This window comes from Micropterus salmoides, unplaced genomic scaffold (assembly GCF_014851395.1).
Source record: "Micropterus salmoides isolate LMB-PRFRI ecotype aquatic unplaced genomic scaffold, ASM1485139v1 Ms_hic_scaffold_10, whole genome shotgun sequence".
Lineage (NCBI taxonomy): Eukaryota > Metazoa > Chordata > Actinopteri > Centrarchiformes > Centrarchidae > Micropterus > Micropterus salmoides.
Window position 1 is genome coordinate 29,953,080 of NW_024040041.1, and position 26,478 is coordinate 29,979,557.

At 41.4% G+C, this 26,478-nt stretch overlaps 1 protein-coding gene and 1 long non-coding RNA gene across 4 annotated transcripts in view; one reads left to right on the forward strand and one right to left on the reverse strand.

The window, feature by feature from the left end:
• Positions 1–20,329, forward strand: part of grin2ca (glutamate receptor, ionotropic, N-methyl D-aspartate 2Ca) — a 77,801-nt gene extending 57,472 nt beyond the window's left edge. Inside the window, exons 6-13 of one of the 2 annotated variants that reach the window (XM_038707442.1) lie at positions 4,297–4,465; positions 6,727–6,880; positions 7,567–7,692; positions 11,246–11,475; positions 13,901–14,061; positions 14,167–14,354; positions 15,524–15,756; positions 18,022–19,644. In XM_038707442.1, the coding sequence (XP_038563370.1) occupies positions 4,297–4,465; positions 6,727–6,880; positions 7,567–7,692; positions 11,246–11,475; positions 13,901–14,061; positions 14,167–14,354; positions 15,524–15,756; positions 18,022–19,644 (2,884 nt within the window). Of the gene's footprint in view, positions 1–4,296; positions 4,466–6,726; positions 6,881–7,566; positions 7,693–11,245; positions 11,476–13,900; positions 14,062–14,166; positions 14,355–15,523; positions 15,757–18,021 lie in introns of both variants that reach the window. The other variant, XM_038707451.1, reaches the window with a different exon arrangement.
• Positions 11,376–25,673, reverse strand: LOC119894838. 2 transcript variants are annotated; one of them, XR_005442981.1, is made up of 3 exons: positions 25,448–25,673; positions 24,367–24,488; positions 11,376–11,460 (listed from the first exon to the last, which is right to left on the reverse strand). It is a non-coding gene; the product is annotated as an uncharacterized LOC119894838 (long non-coding RNA). The 2 variants fall into 2 exon arrangements; XR_005442980.1 differs by lacking the exon at positions 25,448–25,673 and adding an exon at positions 25,181–25,400.
• Positions 25,674–26,478: the final 805 nt, after the last annotated feature.

Consider the following 26,478-nt stretch of genomic DNA (forward strand, 5'->3'; position numbering starts at 1 on the left):
ACACACACACACACACACACACGAGGCCTGTTCTTGAACACCTTTTTCTCTGAATAGGAAAAGAGTACAGGATGTTTAACAAGGCACTAGACTCCCCTCCTCTTCCTGATTCACATCACTAGCATCATCCTGTTGAAATTGAACCACATGTTCATGCTAATCCTGCTGATAAGTAAGGGGAATTGATTTCAACCCTTAACGTCAGCTTCTTATACTTGGTATTCTGTGCCTGAAACTTTCCGTTTAGCTTCTGCTGCGTGCTCTGTCTGAAGATCAGAACTGCATGTGAGCAGGCACGCCGTTTCTTTTGGTGTCAGGGTCACTCACGCAGCTTGGCATGTGATAAGTATTACATAGGAGCATGTCCTCATTAAAACGCTTAAGCATACTGTGCTCCACACCGAATCCAAGTCTGGGTCAAACTGTTTGGTCTTTGGAAGAGTGGGAGATGTGAGAAAAACCAGCGAGGGCATGAAAGGACAGGTATAAGTGGGAGTCTAAAATGAAATATATGAAAAGGTGCGATGTGTAGGGAGCAATATGGCATAACCAATTTATAGCAGAAGATCAATTACAATAAGATAAGACAATTGCTGAAGAAACAGGCAGCCTGCAGAACTCTACACTGTGTTTTATATACTGTACTACTAGTTTGGATTTGAAAATATGGTGGACTACTGCAATACAAGAAGAGGGGGTCTCTTATTAGAGCAGTAATGGTCTAAAAGTCAAATGAACATTTATAATAATCAGTATGTATCACATGTACACAGTGTGATGGAGCATAGTGCAAAGGATGCTGGAAAAACTAAATAAGACCTATGACCTTATGACCTGAGGTAGGTGTATTGGTATACAGTATATACAATATGACATAGTATGAACATAGTATGAACAGCACTGAAATAGAGAATGGTGAATAAATAAATAATAAGTGGAAACCGGTAAACAGGTGCTGATTAGAGACAGATTTATTGCACAAGAATTGTTCCTGACACTGTGAGTCAGAAATCAGCTGTTCATCAGAGTGATGGCTTGTGGGAAGAAACTGCTTCTGTGTCTGTTGGTTTTGGCGTACAGTGTTCTGTAGTGCCTACCAGAGGGGAGGAGCTGAATGGAGGGCAGGTTGGCACTGATTATTTTTTCTGCAGTCCTGACTGTCCGTTGTAGTCTGCTCTTGTACTTTTTGGTGGCAGATCCAAACCAGACAGTGATGGAGGTGCAGAGGACAGACTGGATGATGGCTGTGTAGAACTGGATCAGCAGCTCCTTAGGCAGGTTGAGCTTCCTGAGCTGACGCAGGAAGTACATCCTCTGCTGGGCCTTCTTGATGATGGGGTCTGTGTTGGGCTCCCACTTCAGGTCCTGGGATATAGTGGAACCCAGAAACCTGAAGGATTCCACAGCAGATACAGGGCTGTTGAGTACAGATGGGTCCCCTGAGGTGCAGTCGTTGGTGTAGAGGGAGAAGAGCAGTGGGGAGAGCACACACCCCTGGGGGGCGCCGGTGCTTATAGCCCGGGTGCTGGATGTGATGTTTCCCAGCCTCACCTGCTGACTCCTGTCAGTCAGGAAGTCTGTGATCCACTGACAGGTGGAGGCTGGCACAGTGAGCTGGGTGAGTTTGGTGCTGAGGATTTCCGGGATGATGGTGTTGAACTCCGAGCTGAAGTCCACGAACAGGATCCTAGCATATGTCCCTGGAGAGTGGAGGTGTTGCAGGACGCAGACCCAAGTTGACAGCATCATCCACTGACCTGTTAGCCCTGTAGTCAAACTGCAGGGGGTCCAGCAGGGGGCCGTAATGTCCTTCAGGTGGGCCAACACCGGTCTTTCAAAGGACTTCATGACTACAGATGTCATGGCGACGGGCCTGTAGTCATTTAGTCCAGAGATGGAGGGTTTTTTTGGGACCGGGATGACTGTGGAGCGTTTGAAGCAGGGGGAACTTCACACAGCTCCAGTGATTCGTTGAAGATCTGAGTGAAGATGGGGGCCAGCTGGTCCGCACAGATTTTCAGGCACGATGGTGAGACACCGTCAGGTCCAGGAACCTTCCTGATCTTCTGCCTTTGGAAGAGGTGGCTCACGTCCTCTTCACAGATCTTGAGTGCAGGTGAGAGGTCAGAGGGGGAAGGTGACTGTTTGAAGATGGCGTTGGAGTGGGGGAGAGGTGTGACTCTGGGCTTTTCAAACCTACAGTAGAAACCATTCAGCTCGTCTGCCAGTTGTTACCAGCAGTGTTGGGGGATGGTCTCTTGTAGTTTGTGAGGGTCCGTAGGCTTCTCCACACTGACGCAGGGTCTTTGGCTGCAAAGCTGTTATTTAGCTTTTCAGCATAGCACCTCTTTGCAGCTTTGACCTCTTTAGTCAGTGTGTTCCTGGCCTGGTTATACAAGACTCTGTCCCCACTTCTGAAGGCCTCCTCCTTGGTCTGACAAAGCTGCCTGAGTTTCGCTGTGAACCAGGGGTTTTTGGTTGTTGTATTTGCTGAAGGTTTTAGTCGGCACACACATGTCCTACAAAACCTGATGTAAGATGTCACAGTGTCGGTTAGTTGGTCCAGGTCAGTGGCTGCAGCCTCAAAAACACTCCAGTCAGTGAAGTCAAAGCAGGCCTGTAACTCCAGCTTTGAGTCGTTGGTCCATCTTTTCACAGTCTTTACAACAGGTTTAGCAGATTTCAGTTTTTGCCTGTGTGTCGGGATAAGATGAACCAGACAGTGATCAGAGTCCCAAGACTGCACGGGGAACAGAGCGATAGGCGTCCTTTAATGTTGTGTAGCAGTGGTCCAGTGTGTTAGTGTCCCTGGTGGGACACTTAATATGCTGTCTGTATTTTGGAAGTTCATGACTGAGGTTTGCTTTGTTAAAGTCCCCAAGAACAATGCGCAGGGAGTCTGGAGGTTTTTTCTCCACGTTAGTTATCTGGTCGGCCAGGTGTAGTAACGCCTCGCTAACACAGGCCTGAGGTAGAATGTAAACAGCAACCAGAACAAACGAGGAAAACTCCCGCGGTGAATAAAACGGTTTACAGTTTATAAATAATGTCTCCAAGTGAGGCCTGCATGATTTCTTCAACACTGTGACATCTGTGCACCAACCTTCGTTTCTATAGAAACAGAGTCCGCCTCCCCGTGTTTTTCCCGTGAGCTCCCTTTCGCGATCCGCGCTGATGAGATTAAATCCGGGTAGGTGAAGTGCGGTGTGCGCTGTCCGGGATGCGCTCGGTGAGCCAGGATTTGGTGAAACAGAGTACCTGTTGGAGCTGTGACATAATTCGCAAAACTGTGGAGTGGCTCCACCTCTTGCTCCTGCAAACCCACCCCTCCCAAATTTCCTGATGTCAGAGCCTCAGCCTCGATGTTTAGGAGATGGCTGGTCAGCTCCAACACCTGCTTTACATTTACTTCTCAGTCCCTCATTCCTTCTCAGTCATGTGTTCTTGTAGATATCAGTTGTAATGACCAGCTGTGCATGCGGTGTTACCAGAAAACGACAAGTGACCAAAAAAGTAGATACCCCTGCAGGATCTTGTGAGGCTGCTTGTGTTTCAACATCATTTAACATTTGAGATCCTAAGTTTCTGTGGTTTGCAAAAACTGTTAAGGAAAAAGGATTGTTTTAGTATATGACCAAAACTGACATACTATTATCAGCACTAGTATCAAAAATAAAGTGTTTTAGATGAAGATAAACTGTTTATCTAGATTATCTTAGTGAGTACAAGGTTATCAGAACTAATAGAATGATTTGTTTTAAATAAGACACACGCTGAACTAGGACTATCCTTTAAGTAAGCTAGTAATTACTGCACAGCTGCTTTGTTGTACTACATTATGTCATACAGGTGTTTCTTGCTTATACTGTTGTACTATAGACTTGTATAACTCTTGTTTTTTAGTGGAAGATGCGTTTTATAGCTGTGTCTTGTAATTCCAAGTGGGTTGCGCCGGACACACATGAAAACTAAAAAACTAAACTGTAGCAGACTTAATGGTTATCCTTTTAACCTCATTGGTCAATATTTTACATTATGACAATTATATTGCTATTTCCGTATAATCCAAATAATTTATATAATTGGTGATTTCCCTTCAATTGATAACATATAATGAGAGTTTAATGGCATCATCTATAACAATGAAAACTGAGCAGCCTAGATTAACAGAAACTTATAATGTGAAGAAACCATTTTTCAAAGAGCAGGAAACGCCTCCAAATGAAACTCACTCAAATGTTTAGGTTGTTGTCAGTGATGACCATCACATTTTCTGTTTCTGTCTGTGTCTTTTAGAATTGTGGGTCACACTGAGCCGTACACAAAACTGTGCTGCAAGGGCTTCTGCATAGACATCCTAAAGAAGCTGTCCCGCACCATAAAGTTTTCCTATGACCTCTACCTGGTCACCAACGGCAAGCACGGCAAGCTGGTCCGAGGCATTTGGAACGGGATGATCGGAGAGGTAAGAATTACCAGCTGCTAGATTTAACATGGCAGCAGTCCCACTTCACTCAGTAAGACCACAGTGACATCGCCAAAATTATGAATTATGTCAATGTATGTTAGCTGCTTCTCATCATTGTAGTCAGGAGTGAAATACATACCAAGATGGTTTAAATATGCATTGGTAGATCTGTAAGGCATTTCTGTAATCAGTTCTATGTAAGTTTTAAGGTAATTTGAAATGTTGGATTTAGCTCTATTACTCTGGTAACACTGAATAAGCTAAACTAAACGCGCAAAGAAACTTTCAATATAGTAATATTTTCAGGGGCCTGACGAGATCTTGTCCCACAAGATAATAAAACGTGACATTTTTTAGTCAAATAAAAGACTATTTTTCAAGTCATCTATTTAGTCACTTAAGATTTCTTAAAAATAGTTTAAAATAGAGTTATTATATAAAATATTGAGAGTGAGTGACTTAAAAAGTGTATTGTCACACAGTTAATTATATTAAATTCCTGAATCTGAGAGGAGATGAGGAAATATCAAAACCTTGACACAGCTTGAATTCCTTTGATCCTCCCCATCTAGTAAACAACCACACCTTTCAAACTCCTTAAACAGTTTAACCTGGTTATAATGAAGGGTATTCTGCAATTAGGTCATAGAAAACTGATTAATTATGGCTTACTCCAAAAAAAAGTAGTGGGGGCTCCGTCTCTTCAGCAAGCGTTCCTCCACTGCCACTGCACACACAGACGCTACGCCCACACATGCGCCCCAGGGTTAGGGTTACAATTTTGGATTTATTTATTTATGTTTATTTACAGCATTAAACGTTGAAATGTATGTTGTAATAGGCAGTATTTTAACTTATTGGGAGAAAACTGGTAGTTCTATGTAAAATCAGACGTTGAGCACCCCCATATCACCAAAATGGCGTGATCCTTGTTTCACTGCGATGCTTCCACTGTGAGATTGACAGTCGAATCAGGCTCCGCCCATGGAAGCATCGAATCTTCGACTATTCGGGGTCAGCCCTAGTAGCAACATATCACTCTCAAAAACTACACTATTCAGGACATATACATTGTGATCGAAATGCATTTTAAGAGAAGACTATAAAATATGCAAATATCCACAAAAGTTTTCCCCAGTCATTTGGCATTGTAATTTAATCAATACTGAAAACCTTAAAAAAGCATGCATGTAGGCAAATCTTTAATTTGAACTGATTTATCACTGTTGTATGTGACCATATATCTGATTGACCCATTGTGGTATTTAATTTTTTTGTTTTTAACATTTTTATTTTGATTATGAGTAAAATATTGTGCGTGCCAGCTATTGATAAGAGTAAAAATCTCACACTCTTTGGCTTTGGTTAAAAAAAAAAAAGGAAAAGCAATTTCAAGTCAAGATTAATGAGTGCATAAATAGGTACCAAGGTCACTGTGGTGGGCGAGGGACGGACTGTTGTACAAATAGGAGGAGTAGGTGTCCTTGTGAATAATCTCTACAGTCAGATTCTTCTGGCTGGCCGTCCTCTTGAGGAGTTTGAGGATACAACATTAGTTGGCCTTACTTCCCCTTTTTTCAAAAACAGGAAGGCTATTGTGCTCAATGAGGCATCAGCCTCCATAGGATAGCTAATGGCTTGCATGAGGCGGAGTGTCTGGACTGTAAATCCACCAGCTCTCCATCAGTATGATAAACAGTGGTGTGTTGTGGGAGAAAAGGCCAAAAAAGCTGTCACTGGGGCTTTTGAACTGTGCTGGTGGAACTCTGAGAGGTTCAAACATTAGCAAGAATAGCATCACATCCAATTCAGTATGTCACCTTTAGCCTGAAGCGATTAGTTCCACTTCCTGCTTGTAATATTTTGCCAGCAGACGCTTAATGTAATAGGCATTAGGCTATATCCTGCAATATACCTTATATTGGATTAGAGATGGATTAGATGGTGGATCGTGCTTTGCGACACACTGGTGAAAAAACGCAAGATAACATTACGATAGGCTTTTGAGTTGTGTCCGCGTGGCTGCTGGGTGGGCACTGGAAGATCCCGACAGTACATCACCTCAGGGACAGAGGCTGACTGTTGACTCCACTGATGGATGAGATTCATCTCACAGCTCAGCAATGGAGGTCCAGTATTATGTCGGACACTGATACACACTGTCCGATTTATGATAGCGCCACACAAACATCTGCTCTCCATTCGCACTGTAATCTCATCTAAAAAAAATCTCTCCATTGACTTTCCTCCCGCCACAGGTGTTCTACAAACGGGCGGACATGGCCATCGGCTCGCTGACCATAAACGAAGAGCGTTCTGAGATTATTGACTTCTCAGTGCCGTTTGTGGAGACAGGGATCAGTGTGATGGTTGCCAGAAGTAACGGGACTGTCTCACCATCTGCCTTTTTAGGTGAGAAACTTCTCTGTGCTTCTCTGATGTAACGAAGACACAAGGCTGTTGATGTTTTCGCCTTTGCTTAAAAATTGTGCTCAACTTAGCTATCACTGGGGAACTGTGGTGGCCTAGTGGTTAAGTACCATACTGTATACTGTTGTTGCAGTGGTACTGGTTCGTCCCAGCCTGGGACCTCTGTCGCAAACCACTCCCCCTTGCTACTCTCATTTCTTGTTAATTGGTTACTCTTTAAACTTTATTTTTTTTATTTCATTTTTAACTATTATGTGAATTGTCTTTTGTATGCTTTTTATATTATTTATTTGCATATATTTGATGTTTTTTTTAAATTTTTTGCATTTTCTTGTATGTAACATATTTTATTCTGGCTCACTTACAGTTGTTTCAATGATCAGTTGCTGTTGTCCCTGACAAATGAAATGAATTAAATAAAAACTAAAAGGCAGATATGGTAAATATTGCATTGATAATCACAGTATGTCATTTAAACAATCAGTCTCACAGCCTTTTCATATGTGGAATAGTTAGTTGCCTTTCATGCTGATATGACATACTGTTAATTCATGATGATAACAGAATAATTTGGTTTTGTTTTAGTGTGCCCAGTTTTCTTCATCAGTACAAACAGAAAGTATGTATTTCCCCTGCCTCACTGGGCCCTATGTCCTCTGTCCCTGTAGAACCATACAGTCCGGCGGTGTGGGTGATGATGTTCGTCATGTGTTTGACTGTTGTGGCCATCACAGTTTTCGTCTTTGAATATTGCAGTCCAGTTGGGTACAACCGCAGCCTGGTTACTGCCAAAGGTGAGTCTTACCTCCCTCCTACATCCACCTTCTGATTCCACCTTCACAATCACAACTACAGAAGAGACAATAAGGTGGCTGCTTGATAACCTATACAAGTCAGTCATCGACTGCTTTGCTTGACGCTCCAGCTGTTAATTCATAGTGTAAGAATTTTGAATTCTTACATTTTTATTTTCAGGTTTAGGTACCACACATTTCAAAATAAAAATTCAATGTCCCTATCACATTTAATTCTCATCATTGCAGGTAAGGGTGGAAAACGTTTTGGCTCACCTGCCACTGTGGTATGTGAGCTGGTAGATGAAAAAAATCCACCGGCCAAACATTTTTTACCGCCCAAAATAATAAATTGGCTTGTGTTTCCGTCCTTTTAATTAAGATAATAAGGTATTATGTCAAATATAAAAATTTAAAGAAGAGGCCAGAGTGAAATTTGAAGCAAAATTATATTATTGTTATTAAATGTACTTAAAACATAACAAAAATTGTTTTATAAACTTACAAGATGCTTATTAATCCATTCAACTTAAATCTTATCACTGCTCACTCATGCTTTATCATTCAACTTATGCCTCCTCATCAGACTGCTCACTTTCTACAATCACCCTCTTCTGGCCTCCTGGTTCTGACAGAGTCCTGGTGCCACAGCATCACAGCTTTTGTGGGATCAATATTGTCTATGGGTGTCGTGGGTGGTGATGGAGCAGTGGATAAGCCTAAGCCTTTGGTGTGAGAGACCCGGGTTCAAATCCACTGTGAGACACCAGTGTGTCCCTGAGCAAGACACTTAACCCCTAGACCTCTCACATGTACAGCAATTGTAAGTCGATTTGGATAAAAGCGAATAAATGAATAAATGTAAAATGTAAATGTATGGATCATTCTCCTTGATCTCTGGGGAGGACAGCAGTCTCACTCTCCCCTCCCGACTCCTGACGCCGGATGCCTACCCTTTACAAATCTACACTAATCAAACACAAGTAACATAAACAACAAATGAAGGCCCCTAATACGTGTGTTACACAATTTCACATACCTTGGTGCCTTAGACTGTATATAAGAAGTGGACGTAGTCATCGTGAGGTCACCCGTTGGTTTCTGGACTGCCGTTTTGAAGCCTCGAGTTTGACCCATAGTTCGCCGCCATGTTGAGTTTTTGTAACCAGGAAGTGACCAAATTTGGACGAGAAGGTGGAGCTAACGGCCGCATGCGGAACTCGCGGCCGCGTGCGGAGCTAGCTAGCTTTCTTAGCTAGGTGCATCTATAATTCACGCTTATTGTCATTTTAACAGGGCTGACAATTGTCTATCAAACTAAAATTAAATGTACTCAGAGAAAGTGAACAGCCAACTCCTAATAAGCTTTTTTAATAGGTGCTGGTTAAATTTACACAGTGCCTTGGGTACGAGTCGGCTCTGGCCTGATTGACAGATCGCCATGGAATTGACTTGTCAATCATAGATAATTTCGCCCTGAAGCATACTCTGCTTTATGGTGTATTATAAAATAAATGGGACCATTATTACTGAATGAACATCATTTTGTATTGAAGAAGACATGAAACTAGCGATTGAGACCATAAACTCATCAGGAAAGTGTTTACTGAGGTAATTATTCAGCTGAGAAGTAGGGTCATTTTGCCATTATTTCTAATAGAGCCAGACTTCTTTTTGCAACCAGAAGAGTCGCCCCCTGCTGGTCGTTCAATAGAATGCAGGTTTTAGGGACTTCCGCGTTCGCATCAGATTGCTGACCGGAAGCTTCCCTCTTGCTTTGTACATCAGGGACCAATTTAAGTGCGACACACAACCAACAAGAACGCCGGTCTGCTGCTAATTACCATCAAATTCATAGTTTTCAGTCAAGTGACATGTGCGGTGACCCGGAGGGCAAAAGAACAGAACAAGATAGCGGCTCACACCTGACTCCCTCGTAGAGACGCCGCAAAAGCTGTTTTATTTGGATCACCTCTCAAATGAAGAAAAACATAGATATGGACACAAACCACAAGTGTTGGGCAATTGCGATCAATATACAGCACCCAGTGCCATTTTTCCGCCGTTAAACACAGCCAGGTCCCTGCCAGCGCTTGACTGTGGTAATGTTTATGTCTACCTTGTAGGGAATCCCTCACCTAACACGCAATAAGTGCATCCGAAAGCACAACAACCATCCAGCATTTTGGCAACGCAAAATTAACAAACAGTGCATCACTTGCTTTCCTGGTTGGCGGGCAGTGGAAAACAACGTCATTTTGCCCTCCAAGGGAGCGCTTTCCTTGTAATGTGACGTCACGTTAAAACTATGAATAGATATTATATGCCGAATATTGCCACATTGGCAGGTAGTCTTTCAACATTTGGCTGCCAAACGGAAAATCTACCCGCATTTGGCGGACGGCGGGTGTTAATTTCCATCCCCGACTGCAGGGTATAGTGAATTATTTGTGGACAGGGTTTTTATTTTAAATTAGCAGATGCATTTTGCAGAAGTCTTAAGAGTCTCAAGCCGAGGGGCTTTAGGGAATATGTGAAATCCAAGCCTATTTACAGTGGCCACATATTGGATCAATGCCTGGAAAATTGAGATGCTGCAGTTTCATCTCTGAGCCATGTGATCTATAAAATAGCTTTTAATGGATGAAGAAAGGCCAAGGCGCTCATGGCTCAGCTTCTGATCTTTTTTTTTTATTTTTTTTTTAATGTATTTTCCGATGTACAGCAAGGTCAAATACGACATGTTGTCACTGCATAACAAGGACATCAAACTGGTTGTGTACATCATAGTTTAGACATGTAATTAACTTATCTTTCAGACTACCAAACAAGGCAGCTGCTTTACTGTTACTACTACAGTTATTGTCTTCCATGAGTCAGTCTGCTGACATTTGACATACAATTTCAAGTTAAGGGTGTAAGACCTCTTCATCACAATGGCAACACTGACATATTTCAATTTGCAATGAAATGCCACACCAATAACACAGGTCAGGATTGAATTTTGCACCACATACCCTGACTAGCACCAAAAACAACTCAATCCAGCTTTTGGCAAAAAGTCAGCTGCTTACGGACACAAGACAGATACTCATAAAAAGGCATCTTCTAGTATTTTTAGTTAATTTACATTACAAAACATTAGATCTAAACTAAGGAGGGGAAAAAAGCACATTTATGAGACTGTCCTCGCAAAAAAAAACAACAACAAAGAAATAGTCATTTGTTCAAATGCCTAAAACAACCTACATTTATGTTTCCTCACAAATGAGCTCTTGCACACATACGAAAAGTGAGAGTTGCACAAGGTTAAACAGCCAAACATTTTAATGGTTAAGCATACAAAGCGTGTGGCTTTGTGTTGTCTTTTTTTTCCCCCCCTCAAGGGTGATTTTCCCCTAAACTTACAAACTTAAACCAACCTTTTAGAAAAGTTACATGCGGCATTCTGAAGGGCCATGACATGATTTTGTTGCTTAGCGTGTGTGTTGAGCGCATTCCCTCAACATTGTCCACCATGTATAGACTGATCCTCTCTTGACTTCCTTCCTAGATCCCGGAGGTCCCACGTTCACTATTGGGAAGTCAGTGTGGCTGCTGTGGGGAATCGTCTTCAACAACTCGGTCCCCATTGAGAATCCAAAGGGCACCACCAGTAAAATCATGGTCCTGGTCTGGGCTTTCTTCGCTGTCATCTTCCTGGCTTCCTACACAGCCAACCTGGCAGCCTTCATGATCCAGGAGCAATACATCGACACTGTCTCTGGACTGAGTGACAAAAAGGTACAGAGCTCTGTCACTGTCATTGACAGTCCTGTGTGTGTTGTCAGGCGTGTTGTTGTGTTTGATGTACAGCTTAGGAAAAACACAAAGTGGTCTATTTTGGGTGTGTAAACAGTGTGTGGTAGAGCTGTGAAGGCAAATATCCAGAAGTGGCAATGTCATGGCTGTGACTTTTCACTTTCCCAGCAAAATATAAAAGGGTTCATATAGTAAGTGGTGAAATTGAATTACATCCCCAAACTCTTTATATGTGGATGTCTGTGAAAAGCCTACGAAACGTAATATACAAGTGGATTTTCCGGGCAGGCGGTGATTATAATTTCTGGTATTATCTTATGCATATTCGTCTGGCCTGAGGATGTGTTTTATAGCAGTATTGACAAGGAAATCCATGTTAAACCATAAGCACAAGAAATGGTTCGTAGACGCTTTGCTCACAGGCAACTTAAGGGATTAAAGAGGCATTTGAGGAAAAGACCGAGCTGTCCACTGCTCATTACGATTCTGGCAAAGCCATTTACAATCCTCATTTCAGTATGCATTAACTCTGCTATGCAGAGAAAGAAACTGAGCCATTTTGACAGAGTCCATAGATTATTGAACAGAATTCTGCAAGGCAGCATGGAAGGGAATAAAGGGTTGAACTGCTGTTTGTCCAGCTGTGCTGAAGTGTTCAGGTTAAGTAAATGTAAATGAGGTACAAGATGAAGCCACAGAAAGTGACCTTGTATCAGAGGAGAGGTTGATGAAGATGAGCAGAGCTGCTGTAAGGACACTGCACTGTGTTGACGCAGATGACTACCTCATCCCTACACAATACACTTCATTTATAAGAGAAGTCCTTGTGATTTTGTAACACATCATGTTAGCTCTGACATCGCCCAACCTCCTTCAATCCACCATTCGTGTCTGACACATTACATCTCTGTACTACATAATACCAGAAAGGAGTATGCAGAAAATGTTTCAGCGACATGCCGTCAAGATATAGCTGTCACGACAGCTTAATCTAAAGTAGGCTACATGGACAGACATAAGGACTTAGAAATACAACAGCATTACCTGTTTGATAAAACACATTAAACAACTGATGTTCACAAGAGACATCTTGTAGTCTTGCAAATAATCAGTGTTCCCTCTCACATACCAAGGTCCACCGATGTGTCCCTGGGCAATTGTAAGTCACTTTGGATAAAAGCGTCTGCTAAATGAATAAATGTAAAATGTAAATGTAGGTAGTAGCACATGTTTGGGTGTACAAAGTGTCTGACAGATGACGGTTGGCATATTGTTTCCTTCCCATAAACGCTGTTTTTTTTTTTTTTAAATATGAACACAATCTTTCCCTAAAACTAACCACATTTAACTTTCCTGAACCCGATCTTAACCATGGAGGTGGAAGATCATGTTCTCATTTTGAAGGCAATGACAATGGGCCTATCAGCTTTATATATATATAAGCTTTATATTAAGTTGCAGCAACATTTCAGCGTAAAGCAGAGTAAGGTGAGAGGACTTGTTGGCCATGTGCAACATGTCAAGGCACTAGTGAAGCTGCCGGCACTAGGGCAAAATTTAAAAGAAGTTGTTTAAGTTTGGTAACTTTGGTTTGTGATTCATCCAAAGAGGAAAATACATACTTACTTCTACAATTTGTTTGACTGCATATTGTAACTTTTTCTCTACGTTATAACTCTACAACCACTACGTCTATTGTAGACGGAAGGTTTTGTATGTTTGTACATAATGTAAAAGTCCTCAGATACAAACTTGGGGGTTTTATATCAGAATGCAGAGGAGGTCTGGTTCATTTTCAAGATGTCCTGACATGATATTGTCCTTTTTCTAATACACAAACTTTAGCTTAAATTCTCCCTCAACTAATGTACTAAGAACATATTTGCATAAGGTTAATGAAAAAGTGGAATTTTGTCAATTGCATTTCCACCCCGTCCGGCTTCCTGTCCTCACAGCTAATTAAATGCATATAGTACTGCCAAAAGCAAAAAGATAAAATGAGAAGTTCATTTCATATGGAGACGAGAAAAATGATAAAGGAAATTTGGATCTCTTTGGACACAGTGTCTGATTGTCATGTCTTTGAATTGTAGAGTTAGATGTGCAAATTAACGGAGCAAAAGGGCAACAGGATAACTAGCACAATGAGACTTGAGAGTAGAGGCTGAAATAATTTTATCTGAGCTTTACAGCAAGCATAGTGCTTCTAAATGACAGAAAAGAGCACTGTAACCATAAGGGTGATGGGACGAGCTGAATTATATTTATTGCTCACATACCAAGGTCTCTACAGTGATCATTACTTAGGTCAAATATTTTTGTACGAAATTATTTTTCAACTCTATTCAATTATATGTGCAATCAATTATTTTTGTCATTATCAATTCTTATTCTACCTCTCTGACAGTTTCAAAAGCCACAGGAGCAGTACCCTCCGTTCCGCTTTGGTACGGTCCCAAATGGCAGCACAGAGCGCAACATAAGGAGTAACTACCCCGAAATGCACTCCCACATGGTCAAATACAACCAGAAGGGAGTAGAGGATGCCCTTAACAGCCTCAAAACCGGGTAGGTGTCTGCCAAGGATAGTAAAAATATATTTACAGCAGAACAGAGAGCCAAACAGTTATATAATGGCCATTTGACTAAAAATCTTTTTCTTTATCCTGCTAGGAAACTGGATGCCTTTATCTATGATGCTGCTGTGCTGAATTATATGGCTGGCAAAGATGAGGGCTGCAAGCTGGTGACCATTGGCAGTGGGAAAGTGTTTGCCACCACTGGTTATGGCATTGCCCTGCAGAAGGATTCACGCTGGAAACGACCCATCGACCTGGCCCTTCTGCAGTTCCTGGCTGATGGTAAATTCTTCACGTTTTGGATGGATGGATGGATAGATAATATATACTATACACACACACACACACACACAATGCTGAATTTCACATAATATTACCATAATACTATAATAACTGTATGCATAAACCTAAATGGAAATACATGGTTTTACATAAGTTTAAAACTGCCATAAACACAAAAAGTGGCTTGGGCAGTCACAGGTGTGAACATAGGGTACAAAATAATATACTAAAATTTATCCGAGAGATGTGTCACAAATGCATGTCAATAAAAGGAGATTTCAAGAGGTGATTTACACAAGTTGAGTGAGAGTGAGAGTAGGAGAAGGTGCTGCAAACTGGTGCAGTTTGGGAGAAAATGTAAAAGTTATTTAATTGAATAGTCAGTGTTTCCCACATATAGACTTTACTTGGGTGGGCCGCGTAGGTACATTAACAGCTGCCCAGGTATATTTGCTGACCCATTTCAAAATTTTGCAGAGAAACACCAAGAGAGATGGAAATTTTACAAGCACTGACCACGTACAGCAACATTGAACACACCCGTGCAAATATCATTTGGTACCACATTGGTTTCGATAGGCATACGTCATTAACATGCCTCCTCCACATGCGGCACACCTGCTGCTGTGAAAAACGGAATCGCAGGTAGAAAAATCCAAAAGACGAGTTCTATGTCTTTTTGGTGACTTAATAAAACATACTGCTGATGGACAAAGTAAACACAGCAGACACATACAGGGAGAGACAAACAGAAAGAGGCGGGCAGTCCGGTGTGCAGCAGAGGTGTAGGTGTGTGAGTGCGGGTAAAAGAGAAATGAAGGGAACGGGAGCAGATTTAAGTAATGTGTGAAGACTACAATAAGGTGGAGAATGAAAATGGTGAAGTAAGAAAATACCTACTAGAAAATTAAATATACCCCGCTAACACCAACATCACTATCAGAATCTGCCAAAATCTGATTCAGCAGGTCAGAACTTAAAGAAAATCGGAAATCAAATCAGTGCATCTCTAATCTGGGGTGCTGGTTATTTGAGAGAATTTCATTATTCCATGCAAATGGATTTCATCAGAGGTTGGGGGGTGTTTTATTACTTACTCCAAGTACCCAAATATTTCCAATGTTATGCAAATAGGGCTAAAGTCTGTATTCTGTGCTCCTCACTCACAGGCGACACACAGAAGCTGCAGACCGTTTGGCTCACAGGGATCTGCCGTAATGAGAAGAAAGAGGTGATGAGCAGTAAGCTGGACATTGACAACATGGCAGGGGTCTTCTACATGCTGCTTGTGGCCATGGGCCTGAGCCTGCTGGTTTTCGCTTGGGAGCATCTGCTCTACTGGAAACTACGACATTCAGTCCGCAAATCAGAGCGCCTGGACTTCCTCCTAGCTATCAGCAGAGTAAGTAATCCTTACACGTGAAAAACTGCAGACAGCACATGGTGGTTTATGTCACTACAATATATTTTATATATATATTTTACTATATTTAAATATTTGGTCTAGGTAGCTGCAGCAACAGGTAGTGCAACGTGGCTGTACAATGCTTGGCAAGTTTTCCATAAATAACAGCTATAGTTGAGAAATGTTTATAATTATCAGTACAGTGCTCCAGGTCTACTTTCATAGCACCCAGTGAGTTGTGTTTAGGGCTGGGCGATATGGCCAAAAAGTCAGGCAGAAATATATATCAGTATTTTCTGCTGAGCGGGCTGTTTATACTATTAACTTAGTTTATTTCTTATTTCACCGTTTTAATTATACTTCATTCTACATTTTAAGTATCACTCACTTATTGAATTTGCCTCCTTCAGTTCTCTTTACACTCACAGACCTAACGTACCTCTGCTGCAAACACGTCAGCGCTCCCCGCTTCTTATGCCGTTTTTCCATTACCGGTACCACCTCGACTCGCCTCCAGTCGGTTTGGCCATCCTCTGTTTTCCATTGCAGAAAGTAACCCAGAGATAGCACCCCTCAATCCAGCTGGTCGTCATAGCAACACCACACACAACTGCCACGACGTAATGTTCAATGCGACACACACACCAGCGATCCACAAACAGCTCTCTCTCGATTTAAGTTAAAACGTTTCAGCATTACTCACAATGTGACGACAGATAAGACGGAGGTGATACGAAAAAAGTACCTGGTAGCAGGTACAAGTTCAACTTTTACACATTGGAAAACCAAAAAAAGGCGAGTCGAGCTGGTACCGTGTTGTGGAATAGGGGCTTTACCGTCTCTCTCTCTCCCTGTATGTCCTCTTCAGTGACTTTCTCCATCAGTAGTAGGCTAGGCTGTATAAAGTCACCGAAAGCTGCATGTTGAGGAGGCATGTTGACGACGTAGTTAGTGACCAAATAAGTTGTGGGAACCAAATTTAAGGTATTTTATGATACGTGTGTTTAAAGTAAACAACGGAAAATTATTTTGTTAACTTTCGAACATTAAACTGAATCTTGTGTATCAAATGATCTCCGCCAGGGCTTTTTCCTTTATTGGTGAGTTGCACACCTCCTCCAAAAACAACAGTGAGATGTAAAAAAAAACAAGAAAGAAGTCTGTTTAAACAAGTCACATAACTACAGTAAAAACAGTGAGGAAAAAAAGCGCCACAAAAGCATTTAATTAATGGGATGGAACACAGCGATCAATCAGTGACAAGTGATGTGAACAGCAAATAAATATGTACAGAGAACTGTTAAATAATACCAGAAGATGAAACCAACGGAAAGCCAAGCTTGTGGTGATAAACAGTGACGAACCTGTCTGAGACCACAGCCAAAGGTGAGCGGCTGTTAAAATCATGCATGGACTCTGCGCGTGCAGGTCTTTTATTATACAGATTATGGTGCAGGCACATAAGGAAAAAAAAGCCGTGCTCTTCTCTTTGTTTCGGTGTGCTGCTAGCATGTTTGGCTGCAAGCAAAACCAAACAAAAAGTAGGCCTTGATATCGATTGAAATACTAGTTTGACTGGATATGTTTCGATTCTACTCGATACTGGAGTAGCGATACCCATCCCTAGTAGTAAAACCTGCTCTCTCCCCCTGAGGTACCCTTCAAAATATAGCTTTAGAAATATTGGCAATGCAGGCAGTCTATTCAGTATACAACCAGAATAGTTCAAGGTCGTCAAAGCAATAAAAGAACTCCATGTTTATTTGTTGAAATATTGTCGTGGTCCCTGAGAAAGTGAATTTAAATTGTCCCATTAAAACTCTTCATCTGTGTGTATAAGGGAGTCAGAGGTGAGATTAAAATTCTAAACAGATACACAATTTAAAAGTACCATAAAACTGGTGGGATAAAAATGGAAAAACTAATATGGCAAGTGCATGATCAGCAATGCCCTCATTTATATGCCCGAGCTGTTTTTAAGATCAAGCTCTGTGCAAACAACATTTCAAACACAGCAACTTGAACATTAAACTGCCAGAAACAACAATGAATCTCTTTTCTGCAATGACAGTTTTCCATATTATTGTTTTCACCTAATTTGCTCAGTAAGTTATTAGAAATGTTATAGAAAGTGACCAAAATGAATCACAGTATCTGTAGCAAAACAGAAAAAATTAAAATCATTGGAAGTTCAGTAGATTGTTGGTTTATTCTGTTTATCTGGTAAGATAATAATTTAATTTCCCTTCCTTCTCTCTGCAGGGCATCTACAGCTGCTTCAATGGAGTAGAGGAAACGGACCACAATGGTAGCATGCAGAGTCCGGACATCACTACCAACTACACACAAGCCAATATGCTAAAGATGCTGCAGACAGCCAAGGACATGGTGTCCTCTGCCAGAGTGGAAAACTCTCTAGACAATGCCACTAAAACAATAGAGAACTGGAGCAGGCGTGGGCCTGACAATGTGCGGGCTGGCCTGCCACCCAGAGTGACGACCACAGACATGACCCATGGCCGTCTTCCCTATATCTCCAGCATCACAGACAACCACTCACCATACCCTCAGAGGGCCCTCACACCCACCTTCCCAGTTCATTATGGGGACAACTCCACCCAGCCCCTCCTGGACAAGCCCCGGGTGGTGACCCGACCCACCCCACTCCGCTACACGCTACCGAACCGCAGCAGTCAGCATGTCTTCGAGAGGACTCTCCCAATCTCCAGCCTCAGCAGCCCTCATATCGCCATGCGGGACCCTGCTCCCTCTGGTACTTCTAATCCCCACCACAGCAGCAGGCTGTATGTGGAGAACCAGGCACGGCACCCCACGTCGCCTTTTGTTCCTTACAGAGAGTTCCAGGTGCCCGATATCTATGTGGAGCACAAAGGCCCACTGAGGAGGAAGTTTAGCTACCCCCCTGACTGTGTGACCCGGAGGAGGAGGTCCCATAGTTACGTGCTTGATGCTGCAGAGCCTAGAGTGAGAGGTGACTATGATGAACCTCGATCCTGCCTGGCTGAGTTGAGGGCCAATCACCTTTTGAACAACCATGCACCTGTTGCTGCTGCCATGGCCTGCACTTCAGGCCACTACCCAGGTGGCAGCACCAGCTGCAACTCCTGTATGAAGTCCTATCTCGAGCCTGAAATGGATGATATACCACTTCTGGGGAAGGACAAACTCAACCGCCGCGCCTCATTCCTCAAAGCTACATGGGGCAACGATAGGGTCCATCAGGTGGATGAAACAAAGCCCTCCACATCAACCTCTCCCTCCACCCGTGTAGACATGCCTGACCTGTTTCCACGGGTAGTAGTGGCCAACCCAAAGCCCCACAAGCTATACGGCAGCCTGGGGCACAACCTGTCCTGCTACCCCTTGGCCGCTGAGCCTGCCTACTTGGACCCAGCCCATATGGGCTCCTACCCCTACAAGCAAAAGCTCAAGTACTCGGAGTCCACTCGATTGCCCTCTTACAGAGAAGCCATCCTGCAGAATGCCGCTGCCCTGCGCCGCTCCTCCTCCACAGTGGTGCACAGACACTACTCCACCTATCTGAACTCATACACAGACTTACCAGTGTATGTTGGGCCACTGGCCCAGGGACCGTCCCAGTTTTACGGTGGTTCCAAGGACATGTGCCACTTGTTTCCCTGTACAAGCCACTGCCCAGATAACGCAGCAATGCTGCCTCGTATGAGTGACAGGCAGGTGGTTTACCACAACAATATGTTCGGGCCCTACGAAAGCACGGGAAAGAGGGAAGACCCAGGCCCCGGGAACAGAGAGAGGAGGCAGGTGTTGGTGGCGCGCAGAGTCAATAGTCCCTATGTGCCAAAGCCCTGGGGCAGAGTATCCAGCCTGGAGTCTGAGGTCTGAGTCCCCATCCTTACTAGAACTCAACTAGGCTCTCAAACTGAGCCCCTCTGAGGAGGGGCATGCCTGGGAGTTCTCCCCCCAGCCTCTGGATAAAGCAAAAATTTTACTCTACACCAACAGTGTATTTGAGAGTGCTGACTCTCAATTATCAGTGCAATAATATCTTGGGTAGCGACATGTGAAGGAGAACACACTGACAAGCAAATTACTGCTGGGACTCTGGAAGCCAAGCGTAAAATACTAATAAAAGAAAAGGCAATGTTGAAAAGTATTTAATACATAAAAAAATTTAACCTGTTGATTGTTATTTAAAGGATTTTTAAATGCTGTGTTGCTATGTGAAAGAATTCTGGGAGACAATATACTGTAGCCTCTCAATCTGACTACAACTTGAGACATTTCTTTTTCTCATGTTTTAATTTCCAAATCATTTCAGTAACCATCATGTCAATTGAGAGATAAATTACTATAATAATAATTTTGTGATCAAACTACTGACATATCTTCCCTGAAGACCACGACCTGGGTTGCTCAGTTGCTCTGAGGCTTTCTGCTTCATTGGTCATTTATGTAATATGACTGGGATTTTAAAAGGGAAAACCATAAAAAGTATCACATGTATTTCCATTGTTACACTACCTTTTAATAAAGAACAAGGTCATCTCAAGGGCCTTTTGGAATCACCTGTCATCTCAATCTGTATGTTCAACATGCTCCCACGTCGTACAGTGATATAATGAATATGACTGTCTACTTTTCACTTGTGCTCTATTGTACACACAATCTGCTTTTTGCCAACTCACACAAAAGGATGATTATGTGAATACGCTGTATGGTTAAAGATATAAAAAGAACAGTCTGACAGAGATAGATAAAACTACACCAATGCACTTGACTTGCAGAGCAGAAGGTTGGAACATGTCAGCTATGCAGAAGATAATTATTAATGTATGCATGTTAAAAATCACAAAAACACACCAGACAAGCAGCTCTTATGAAATATCATGTCGTGTTGATAAGCAGCAGATGAGCATCAATACATGGCTTTGAGCTTCAGATTGGCAGTTCGGTTTACCAAGTAGAGCATCAGTGCAAACCATAAAACGGAAGCTCAGTAGTTTAGTTGCAATTATGTTAATGATGAAGAATAAATCAAGCTGTCACATAAGAGTTTAAACATTTCTCTAATGCTTGGGGTGAAAAAATGTGAATACATAATATTCCAGAAAAAACTCTGTAACTCTGAGTTTTTAGCCCCGACAAGGTTTCCGTAACACACGCATACAAAATCACCTCAACCAAAAGGCCGAAAGAGGGAACAACAAACAACAAAAACAAAACCAATCCATAGCATTACACTCATAATACATAATAGGGATCGACCAATATGTTTTTTTCAGGCCGATCCCAATACATATTATTAGTAACCAATTAGACCGATGACCGATATGTGGAACCGATATATATTTACTGTAACATTTTTAATCTTATCGTCGCATTTTGGAATAACAATCCAACACAAAACTAAATAATTAAGATTTATGTTCATTTTTAAATGTTAATTAATGTTTAATCTTTAAAATAGTACATTAAATGAATTAGAGATCCATCCGAGATGGACTTGTTAATGTTAATTATCATAAACTTTGTCTGTACCACCTGCCATTTGATTATTTTATATTGTTAGGATTTTACTGATACGTTTCTTGGTGGTTATGGTTTTTCATTACAAAATAATTGCCTTTTAAAAATATGTAATTTAAAAAATAATTCAGAACAGTTATCAAATTTAATATTTTATTATAACTAACTGTTTTCAGAGCAGCAACAAAAGTTTACAGCAGCAAAGCAATAATATAAAATCAGTGTCTCGCTGGAAACAAATGGAACATGTTAAATAAACTATATTCCTGACATCAAAATACTGAGTAAGGGTGTCCCACCAAAGCGTTTTTTTTACCAGCTGAAAATGCCACCTGCTCTTCTGAAAACCCCTAGCTGGGAGCGCTAAGGTGCGTTTTTTGTTTTTTTTTTTCTCCAGCTGAGACACTTTGGTTGTTATGATTCATAATATCCGAGGAGGTGATGTGTTGCAAGTAGGCTACCTAATTTTACTAAATGTAGAAATGTCACCACCAAATGTCTGGCCCTTGGTCTGCTTGAAGAGGAGGCTGAAACATTAAGAGCGTACGTGGGTTCATGAGATTTTGCGGTTCAAGAGCTGAGATGGCTCGGTGTGGTGTTTGTCCCACACCTCCTGCACTGTGATTGGACGGCTTAGTAAAAATTGACATTGACGAGCGCTGCGTTTCTCCCAGAGTTGAAAATTTTTCAGTTGAAAGTTGAAGATAAGCAGTATTTATATCTGTAGAGCCAACATAGAGTATTACCCTTAGCCTCAGGGATGGTTACAAAACAGCAACACAAACAAACTGGAGGGGAATGCAATGCAAAGCCAATCCAGCCAATGACACTAATTGCTCAGATATCCTTAATCATAACTGATCACAGCAACAATCAACAGTAAGACAGCATCATCATACATGTGCCTAGGGATGGGGATCGTTCATTTTTATTGATATTGATACCCTTATTGAGACTGCTTAACGATCCGATTATTTATCAATACCACTATCGATACTTTACTATTATTTAGTGATGGTTATTTGGCAAGACCAGACCCAACAGGCTTGAGGTGGGCCTGCACAGTATGAGGAAAATATTCAATGTGCAATAACGTTATATATTGAGATGACATATCACTTGCGATAAATCAACATATATTGAAGGGTACATTTTAACTGCCTGGTTATTTTTAATTTAATATTTTAAATACAGCTAAATGTTGTTTCTAGACAACAGCAAAGTTACTCAATAACTATCTGACATCACAAGTAGTGAGTCACGTTTAGAAAGAACAACATCAGTCTGTATCAGTCCCTCCTCTCTCACTGGCTGCAGGTGACGTTACCAAGTAGAAGGAGGAGCGGCTGGTTTGTCTCAGCCAGCAGCTGAGTTTTTAAGACGACAGACCAGTCTGTGCTCCAGACAGACAGCTTTCTACTTAGCTTGTTTTTAATATTTGGCTAATACCAAGCTAGCGTTAGCTGTGCTTATATAAAACATACAGGATGAGATACTGAGGACAGAAATTATTAAATTAACCATTTCTACATGTGTAACTTTACCTGACAGACAGGTGTATTGACAAAGTATTGTCTTTTTACTTGCGAAGGTTTTATTGCACGTACTTACAGTAACGAGCGTAGCTGTCATCAGCTAACGTTACAGTAGTTTGGAGCTAACTTAAACCTCACCGTATTACATCGCGACAGCGCCGCCTCTCGCTCTGCTGCAGATGTGTGTGTGTGTAGGAGCCAACAGAGAGCAGGCAGAGCCTGCAACCTGATGATTTTCTTATCCATTGCATTTCAAATTAAATCACATTTGACGCTCGAGACATAATGTTACATCATAGGACCCGCAAGTCCCGATAGCATTATCGATAAGCTCGAACCTTACTGATTTTTCGGGTTTTGAGAAATTTTGGAACCATCCCTACATGTGCCAAACCACAGCCAGAAGCAAAGTAGCTCGTTCACAAAAACAAATTAATTAAGAACTGATACCACTGCAAACCTGTACAAACATAGCAGCTTCAGAGCAGAAGAGGAACAAAAACAACAAGCAGAATATAAAAGCAGCCATATTTACAAGCACATAAACATTGACTGAACCAAGCCAAGATTGTGTCCCAATTCCTTACTGCATTTACAGTGTATACAGTTTGCAATTCTAATATTTATAGTAGATTTTAAAGTTAGTGTAGAAAGACAACGACATCCTTTAATGTTATCCACTAACATTGTGTGCAATCAACTCTAAAAATGCAACTGCCAATTTCATTTCAAAGATTTAATACTTTTCTGTTTTCCATCTTGCTGGAGCCGTTTAACAACAATCTGCAATTTAAACCAGTTTTTGCAGCAGGGAATAGCACCTCTATTTCCTCTACGCATGGTATTGTAAGACATTAGTGTTCATAAACAGTGCACTCAAAAATCAAGCGTCTTTTTCGAAAGTCTGTTTTGAAAATACTTAACTCAAAACCTCCAGTGTGCAGTGTGGAATTGGAACACAGTTATGAATTCCCAATTGGCACGTTAGCGCAGGCAGCAGACACTTTGTTGAAGTGAATATTATTGTCAGGGTGTAAGCTGAGAGTCAACTCTGTAAGAACCGCCATAGTTCCAAGCTGCATGGACAGGAAATGATATGGTAATCCAATATTATCGAAAATAATTACGTTAACTCAACTGGCCGTGTTTACATTGTTAACGCCAACATAAAATTACCCCAAGCTTCTGGACTGGTTACAGTGAACTAAGACGAACAAAACAACAACAACCTAGAGTACAGGTATCAGATCCATACCATTTATTACTCAAACATAAGTATTTATTTTTTATCACTGCACAAATCACCAGCAACAAAGCACTAAAATGCATGTGCCAAACCAAGAAAGAAAGAAGCTCAGCCACAACAAGACATGCTATCACAATCCACAGATCCAGAACAGCTGCTATAGAATAAATATAAAAAAACAACCCATAAATCTCCAGCAGTGTAGGCAGCCATATTTCCAAGCGCATTAACATAAGCTGAACAGAGCCAAGACATAAATGCACAGAATGAATGTGAGCAAAAGCAGCAGATATTTACCTTGGTGGTCCCTGACAGTTAACTTTGGGAAGAACCAAGCCGGTTCCAAACTGCATGGACAGGAACAACTGATAAGAGGGGCCACAGTCACAGGCCAGCAGCAGCAGTGCATCCCACACCACCTGTATTAAACAAAAAGCTGTAATGAAGCAACAAAAAAGGGACCATTGATAGGCAAGCCTCTTTATCAAACCATGCTAATATAACAGCACAGGACATCTTAAAATGTCTGTGGGCAAATATCATCAGTGGTGGAATAGAATTACTGCACTTTATTTCCATTTTAAGCAATATTACAGGTGTACTCTACTAGATCTTACAATCAGAATCAGTTTTATTGCACATTGGAGGAATTTGCCTTGGTATAAATTTGTGCCTACAGTACACATGAACATAAATATAAATATATAAAAAGTAAGAAGATCAAAAAATGTGAAAGGTACAATAATAATAACACAATGATACAATTAGAGGCAAATAAAGTACTATTTACTCCAATAAATTTGTCTGTCAGGTTTAGTTACTGGTTACCATTAAAATTGCCTTACTGTCCAATGAAAACGCACTAACCTTACAAACATATATGATGATTTTATAGAATATGATGCATTGCATGCATTGTAGATTAAACCACACAGTTAAAATGAGCTCAATCTTAAATCTGCAGCAGTAAAATACAACATACATGGAGTCTATGCACAGTGTGGTACTTTAGAAGGACGTTACTTCTTCCACCACTGCACATCAAATAGATACCATGTCACTGCGTGTTTTACTCATCGTGTAAATTCATGGGTGGTCACAGCCGACTTACTGGTAGCTGCAGAAAATACCCAAGCAGCATTTTCTTCCTGCTGGTTAGCAAACCTACTTCCACCACGAAGCTAACGTGACACGTGGAAACAATCAAGCCAGGAAAGTCACCGAAATCAACAAATTACTCTTCAAGATATTACACAAGCCAACACCGTCACAGAAACATTGGCAGTGATCATTTGGAGCTCATTTGTTTACAGACAAAAAAAAGAAAATACACTTTTAGCAACAAAAACAAACACGGCTTATTTACAGGTGAACCTACCGCAGGGACAGAGAGGGAGGCGGCGGCCCGAAGGGTAACGAATCCCGGGGTAAAGTGTAGCTGACGCGGGCAGGGGGCGCCCAGGCTGCAGCCCACTCCAGGGGGAAACTAATAATTGCATTAAATTAAATACACTACTTAACTACCTCTGCTATACATGACATACTACTAGTCAAAAGCATGGGTAGGCTATATCTAAAAAAGAAAATTCAATGTATGTAATGGAATATAATAATGATAATCAATCATTAATCAAGTCTCTTCTTTGTTCTGAAACCAGCCATCAACAGCTTGCAGCTCTCAAAATCTACTTATCCCTTCATATTTGCCTTTAGAAAGCTTTGCAGTTTGAAAAATCCTCTTATTACACATTATGTGACAGTATCACATAAAGGCCTTTTCTGTGTCAGCTTATTTCTAACTCTTAATTGAATATTCAAACTGCAGATCACAAGGAGGTTCCATCAAATGGAAGTATTTTAGATGTCTAGCATCGTCTTATAGCCTACACATTTCTCAAACTTTGAGATCTACCACTTTAAAACAGAGTTAAACAACATTTGGCTGCACAGCAAGTTCCTATCGACCTGGTGGGTCAGTGAGGTTGAAGTAAAAATGCAGGTAAAACAAATCTAGAAAAGGTGATGAAACCTTCAAGAACAGCCTCTCGTTAGGCTTCGTCCATTTCTTCTATGAAGTCTGAATTGCAGGCAAACACGTTTTAAATTTATAAAAGTTTATTTTCACGCTGACATTGCTTTCACGTGACAAATGTTAATGGAAATTGCTGAGCGGGGCTGGGAGCCAAACTCAGAGGGCCTACTTTATCCTTAAAAATCACACATTAGTGGGGAATCAAATACATTTTTATCACAAATCCAAAACTAGCAGCCTTAAACTATCCTGTCACAGCAAATATGCATCTTGTAATGTGTGTGATATTACAGCTCACAGAGCTTGATTCAACATACCAACTATTTAAACTCACACAATTTAAAAAACACAGGCAAGTCAGCAAAACGACAACAACT